Source organism: Trypanosoma theileri, assembly GCF_002087225.1.
Source record: "Trypanosoma theileri isolate Edinburgh chromosome Unknown TM35_Tth_25_V1, whole genome shotgun sequence".
In the NCBI taxonomy this organism is placed as follows: Eukaryota; Euglenozoa; class Kinetoplastea; order Trypanosomatida; family Trypanosomatidae; genus Trypanosoma; species Trypanosoma theileri.
Genome location: NW_021639867.1, coordinates 28,014 through 34,718, shown reverse-complemented (window position 1 = coordinate 34,718; position 6,705 = coordinate 28,014). Strand labels below are relative to the sequence as shown.

General features: G+C 38.7%; 3 protein-coding genes across 3 annotated transcripts; all 3 read right to left on the bottom strand.

The window, feature by feature from the left end:
• Positions 1-2,890: 2,890 nt before the first annotated feature.
• TM35_000251140 (PSP1 family protein) lies at positions 2,891-4,087 on the bottom strand (the record flags this gene model as incomplete). The annotated part of the gene is made up of 1 exon (XM_029027705.1): positions 2,891-4,087. One exon carries the CDS (start codon positions 4,085-4,087, stop codon positions 2,891-2,893), a length of 1,197 nt encoding a protein of 398 aa, XP_028880884.1.
• Positions 4,088-4,497: 410 nt separating this feature from the next.
• TM35_000251130 (putative WD-repeat containing protein) lies at positions 4,498-5,721 on the bottom strand (the record flags this gene model as incomplete). Its single annotated transcript, XM_029027704.1, has 1 exon — positions 4,498-5,721. The coding sequence occupies one exon, from the start codon at positions 5,719-5,721 to the stop codon at positions 4,498-4,500; it is 1,224 nt and encodes a 407-aa protein (XP_028880883.1).
• A 317-nt stretch (positions 5,722-6,038) lies between these two features.
• Positions 6,039-6,695, bottom strand: TM35_000251120 (uncharacterized protein; the record flags this gene model as incomplete). Its single annotated transcript, XM_029027703.1, has 1 exon — positions 6,039-6,695. One exon carries the CDS (start codon positions 6,693-6,695, stop codon positions 6,039-6,041), a length of 657 nt encoding a protein of 218 aa, XP_028880882.1.
• Positions 6,696-6,705: the final 10 nt, after the last annotated feature.

The window sequence follows — 6,705 nt, the reverse complement described above, 5'->3', positions numbered from 1 at the left end:
ACATATGATGCATAGATAAATATACATATGTGCATTCATATTAGACACACATACATGCAGGGGTCGACAATACAGACAGACAGACAGACGGTTCTACAGAGAGAAAAATAAACACAATAAAATAATGTGAAGACACTTCTCTCTTCCATTTTTTTTTTTTTTTACTTTTCATTGTGATTCTTCTTCAGTTCCCCGGGAGTCCTGTGCTTCTGTATTCTGATCCTCCTGCTCAAAGGATTGTGATACCATTTTCTTTTTTCCCATTTTCCCTCCACTATTGTCTACATACATAAAAACAATTTGCAAATATGACCCATCACAGCGCAGTATCCACAAACAAAGAAACAAAGGAAAAATAAAAAAAAGAACGCTACCTTCCCAACACACCCATACCCCCCCAAAAAAGAGAATTCCCTCAATAAATCATTACTGTTCCTTATTTACGCCCATCTACCCAGTCACCGTGCTTACGTATGTACATACAGATAATTATATATATATATATAAGGTCCAACAGAGGGAAAAGACAATCCGCCCCACACACACACACGAAGGAAATAGGCGAAAAAAAAAGGTTTTATTGGATTTTTTTTTCCTATTAAACTCAGCTTTACTTCGCGTTTTTTTTTTTTTAATTATTATTATTTATTTCCCAGCTCCACACAGTAGCCTCATTTTTGTATTTTTCAGCCCCTGTTTTTTTTTGTTGTGGATGTGCGGAGAGGAACAGCTCTCAAGCTGCAACTTGTTTGTTTTTCCCTTGCACAGATAGCGATGACTATTCATACCCCCATCATACCTCATTCAATCATACTCATTTTATTTTATTTCTGTTTTTCTCCTTTTTTTTGCTGTTATTCTTCTACCATTATAATATTTTGATTATGATACAGATGTTAAAATAATACGGTAACAAATGCGAAAACGTTCTTGTCATCGTTTAAAAGAAAAATATATATATATATATATATATATATATATATATATTTGTGATTTCATACCAATTGTTCTTTTTTTTTTCTGCTTTTTCGTTGTTAATATCGTTTTTGTTCCCTTCTGAGGCATCTCAGCCTTGGGGAAGACTGCATGCTCGGTTGGTTTCTACACCAGCGGCGGTCCCTCTTTTTTATTTTTTCTTTTTTTTATTCATTTCGTTTTAATATTCAAAAGTTTCTTTGCATTACATTATATATATATATAAATTGATACGCCGCGGCGGGCCGCAGCGGTGATGAGAACAGAGACCGTACGTCGTCTCTTCTATGCGTCTGGGTGGGCAGATGAGCCCACACCATTCAAAGAAATAAAAAGAAGAAAAAGTGAGTAAACAAAAAAAGAGAAAAAAAAAAAAAACACACGAAAAGTGAGTGAAAAAAAAAAAGAAAAAAAGAAAAAAGAATTATAAAATAAATAAAAATAAATAAAACCATTATAATATAAAATATGGTTTGAGTACCACACACACTTCTTTTTTTTGTTTTTGTTGTTTATTGTTTATTGTTTTTTTTTATTTTTTTTACGTTTTCTTATATTTCTCCTTCCCATCTTCTTTACGCAGAAATACTTGTTTTTTTTCCTTTCTTTTATTTTACTTTTTATTGTCCTTTCGCTCCTTCCGTGGGGACTAGTATTACAACACGTGGCCTCAGAGTACAAAGAATGAAAATACAAAAATAATAAAATAAAAAAACGCACGAAAATAAAAAAAAAAAAGAAAAAAAGAAAAAAGAAAAAAAAAAGAGAGAGGGGCATCATAGAAGCACACGAAAAAGTAATACAGTAAACGAAGGGAGAAAAACACGTACTTATATAGAGGAATGGAAAATAGTAACAATAATCATCATAACAATAATAATAATAATAATAATAATAATAATAATAATAATAACAATAATAACAAACACTGAGTGCGAAGATAATCAAAGAACAAAATAAATAAAAAAAAAAAACGTAAGACTGGGGATAATAAAAAGAAAAAGAGGAAAAATAAAGGGGGGAAGCTAATATCGGTGATTTGAAGAAAAAGAAAGAGAGAAAAATAAATCTCAGTAATCATTTCTATGGTTGTTGGTGTTGTTGTTTTCGGCGCCTGCCATTGGCTGCCACTCGCCCCTCTCTCATCTCAACAGCCAAAAATAACTGAGAGAATTTACAAAAGGGAAAAGTAAACAAAAAACAGAGGGCCTCAAACAACACGCAGTCACACGCAAATTACAAGGAACAAAGAAGTCAAGAATAAGACAGAAATAAATAAAAAAAAAAAAAAACAGAGGAAGTGAGAGAAGAGAAAAAAAAAAAAAAAAAGTGCAGTAGACAATAAACACTGCAGATGTTTGATTAAAGGATTGTAATCAAAAAATTTTTTCTCTCCTTTTCTTTCTTCTCACTATCTCTTTTTTTTTTTTATTTTCTTTCATTTTCATTTTATTTTATTTTTTATTTTATTTTTTTCTTCTTATTTTGCAGAATGGAATAGTACGGATGGAACGGTGTTATTGTGACTCTTGAAACGTGTGAAAATGGTGGTGAGGAGAAAATTAAAATCACAAAACAGAGAGAGGCAGACACCTGAACGTAAGTTATTGAAAGTCCAAGAGAATTGAAGAAACAAAGTGGAACAAAACAAAAAAATAAAAATAAAATAATCCCATTTAGTCCCATCTTTGCTCTAGAATCAAACCTATACTTTCTGCACATGCGAACATACAGTACCGGCAGTAATACCATCAGTAGTAGTAATAGTAGTATTAATAATAATAACAGTAGCACCCATAAGAACCAAAACCACTCGACTATTGTTACAACTGCCAACACCTTCTACTATTACTACTATTATTACTATTATTACTATTACTATTACTATTACTACATATGTACTAGTTCTCCAGTTCTACTGGCTCTGTTTGTCCGCTTCGTGGTTCCGCTTTGCGTCCTTATTGGCGCCCCCACGCTTACGAGATTCCTTGTTACTACTTTTGCGGTGATTATCAACCGCCGCGTGCCTCCTCTGTCTGCAGTTCACCTCCCAATTGAGTTGGTGCATCCAAATACGGCATTGGTATTGGCGATTCAGGGCACGCAGAAGTGCCTTAAACTCCACATAAGTATCGCTGCAATACGTAAAGGTGAGTTTCTTGCGGTCAAACTGAAATACAGCGCGTTGCACCTCAAGCGGGGTGCGCAGATTCAATGAGTTAATGGCAGCTTTGCAGAACCGCAGTGCCTCCTCCTCCATGTGATCAAGAGAGTGGAAGGACTCCACTTCCTCCGGAAGGGCTTCGCGAAGTACACGCAATGGACGCTTTTCCCCCTTCTCTCTCTCTTCCTCCTCTTCTTCCACATCCGCACTCTTTGAGAGTGCTGGCTCACTGGATACAATGGCCGTAATGAGGCCCAGGTCTTCCCCACGATCCCCTTCCACAATGACGTGACGATTAATAAGATCCTCAGCTTTCAGAATAACACCAAAAATATGTGGGACATCATTCACAAGAAACACTTCACTTCCCAATCGCAACTCCACTTTCACCTCAGCGAAGGTAACGCCACGGACAACCTTTGGACGCCCATCAACGTACATTTTATAGAGATTGTTACTCCGCTTAATGGGTGTGGACACCACTGAAGTACCAGTATTTCCACAGGACACAGTGCTGTTGCTGAGGTTAACAGCCTTGTCAACAACACTGCTGGTGTTAGCGCTTTCTGCAGGTTCTGGCAAGGTCTGATAATGAGTTTCTGATGGATTTGTGTGGGACGAAATCATGGGTTGAGAATAGTAGTATTCCATTCCACATCCATTGGTTTCACCAACCATTCCATTCATGTAAAGTGTCTCATCATAAGAGCCGGGTGCACACATATTCCATGAAACACCAGAAGGAACAAATGCGGGTGCATCAGGATTGGGTTCGTGCCTTTTCTTCTCAACAACTCCATCAAACACTGACACAGGAGTCAATATGGTTCGAAGGTATGGATTATGCGTATACCTCTTCCTTATAGTCTTTATGTTAGCATTGATTCCGTTGTTAGCCCGGTTAGCCTCCTGAATGGCACCCATGGTGCAGTCTGCAAGTGGAGCCATGATCATCTTTCTTCACTTGTTTTGCGTGTATACTTGTGAGTTCTTCTTTTTCTTTTATGTTCTTATTTATAGTTTGCGTTTATTTCCGTCTTTCTTCTTTGATAAGCAAAACCTCGTTATATGACTGTCAAATGGATTAAACAAAAGAATAATTAAATAAATAAATACCAGAAACCACACAGTCGTCGTATAGAGGGAAAGAGAGAAAGAGAAGGGGAAGAAAAAAATGCAACAAGAAATGGTTTAAAATAGTTTGACATCAAAAAAAAAAAAAAAACAATAATTATAATAACATTTAATAACCCAAGAATGATAACAATATTAATACACCAACAAATCAGACGTAAAGAAAAACAAAAATTTACGCTAATATAGTTATTTCCAGTATTTCCTTCATCTGGTTCCTCAACTCATGCTTTTTTCACACGCCAAATACGCACCATATTGTCATCGCCTCCGGAGGCTAGTAGAAAACTCTCTTCCGCTTCGCCATATGCATTTAAATCTTTTTTAACAAGAGGAGAAAAAGAGACGCTATTTACATCGGCCTCATGTGCACACGGAACCGATGCAACGACTGATACATGCACTTCCTTATCACTTGGTGAACGGTATAGACCCAAAATGGTCACTTTATTGTCTCCACTAGCGCAAGCCACAAAAGCGTCGTTTTTGCTTGGCGCCCAGCAAACAGAATACAAAGAACGCTCCGCAAATCCTGTGGCTGTGCATACTACCTGAAACTTTCCTTCAGAGTTTCTTGCCCAAAATGTGACACTACCATCATCCGAACAGCAGCACACCAATGGCTGAAAATTATGTTCTTTTGAGACTTCTGTGCAGAGTTCCTCTATGGACTCTTTTACAGGCTGCACTGCAATAGACCACACCGTCCCCTCATGTCTAGTTAAGGTTTGAAAACAGTACCAATCATCTCGTCGGTGTGACTCTGTCCAGACCTTTATTGTGTTATCGTACGAACATGAGAGTAAAAGTGGTTTCTTATCTCCTCCTTCGTTTGGAGTGATCCATGCACACCCCTTCACATCCTGTACATGGCCTGTAAGAACGCCAGCGCACTCAAACTCCCCAACATCAACACGATCCCATATCCATACAGTTCTATCACGTGAACATGTTGCTAATGTGTCGTCGGTCGACCATGCTACACACTTTACTTCGCTCTCGTGTCCATCAAGAACGGCCTCCAATTCAAACTCAAAACTCTCTGGGTCATCATCAGAACGTTTCCAAACAGTTGCTGTACGGTCAAAAGAAGCACATGCAATCCACCCACCACTAGGACTCCATGCAACGTGTCGAATGGTACGACTGTGTTCACCTTTCAACGTATGAATACACTTCCATGTGAGAGAATCCTCTTCGTTATCGTCCATCCCTGGGCGTCTTGAGCAGCTCCACAGTTTCACTGTCCCATCACCAGAGCACGAAGCCAATACGTTTGCTGAAGGGCACCAAGACACACACCAAACTCGATCTCTATGCCCCTGCAGTACAGCGACAGGATCTACCCTAAGGAGGGACGGCGCATCAACAGGCAGATCTAACGGACGCTCATTATTGGAGTCAGTACCTTTTTTATCACTCGAGTTGGTACCAGAAAAAAGCTGCATTTTATTCTTTAGCGTATATAAAAAAACACCCCGCACAGAAAAAAAAAATGTAGAAAAGAACAGCAGTAGATTCTCATTCAATTAAATAATAATTAAATAAAAAAAAAAAAAACACTATCAAATAAGTTGGAAAAAGCACATCTACTAACATTTTATATTTAGGGCAAGAAAAAATGTATTAAGCGTTACAAGCCCCAGAGTTACACGTCTTACAGGCCAATCTCTACTTTACTCAGAGATACTGGTATAAGTAGAGAAATACGTACAAATTCTCCAGTAAATGCTATCAGATGACGACCATAATCCTCACGGTTTGATTAGTCACTATCGTCAAACTGAAAAGCCCTCACAGTCGTGTCCACACCAGCAGCGTAAAATTTCGCCTTATTTTTCTGTTTTAGCTTATTGAAGTTCTTACCCTTTACCCGCATCATTTCTTGATTCTGTCTAAGAACCATATGCTCTGACCCTGGGCGGTTGTCCTTCAATTCCTCCTTAACAAAAACAACCTTTGTCGGATCAATACGCTCAAAACGTCTTATACCACCGTTTCCGTTGCGGTTATCGTTTCTGTGGTCATAGCCTTCTTGAGAGTCATTGTTTAATGACTTCTTCTCATGTGAACCGTTCTCCGCACGAACATTCTTTTTCGGAGGTTCTTCCTCATCACTCCTCTCAGAAAGCAATGTCCTCTTTGCCACTGGCTTCTTCACGGGCTCATCATCATCATCAGAAGAGCTGTCCGGCAGCGGTGCCTTCTTGGCAGCTGGCTTCATTGCAGGTGATGCCTTGCTCTTTGCCACAGGCTTCTTTACGGGCTCATCATCATCATCAGAGCTGTCTGGCAGCGGTGCCTTCTTGGCAGCTGGCTTCATTGCAGGTGATGCCTTCTTTGCCACTGGCTTCTTTACGGGCTCATCATCATCATCAGAAGAGCTGTCCGGCAGCGGTGCCTTCTTGGCAGCTGGCTTCATTGCAGGTGAT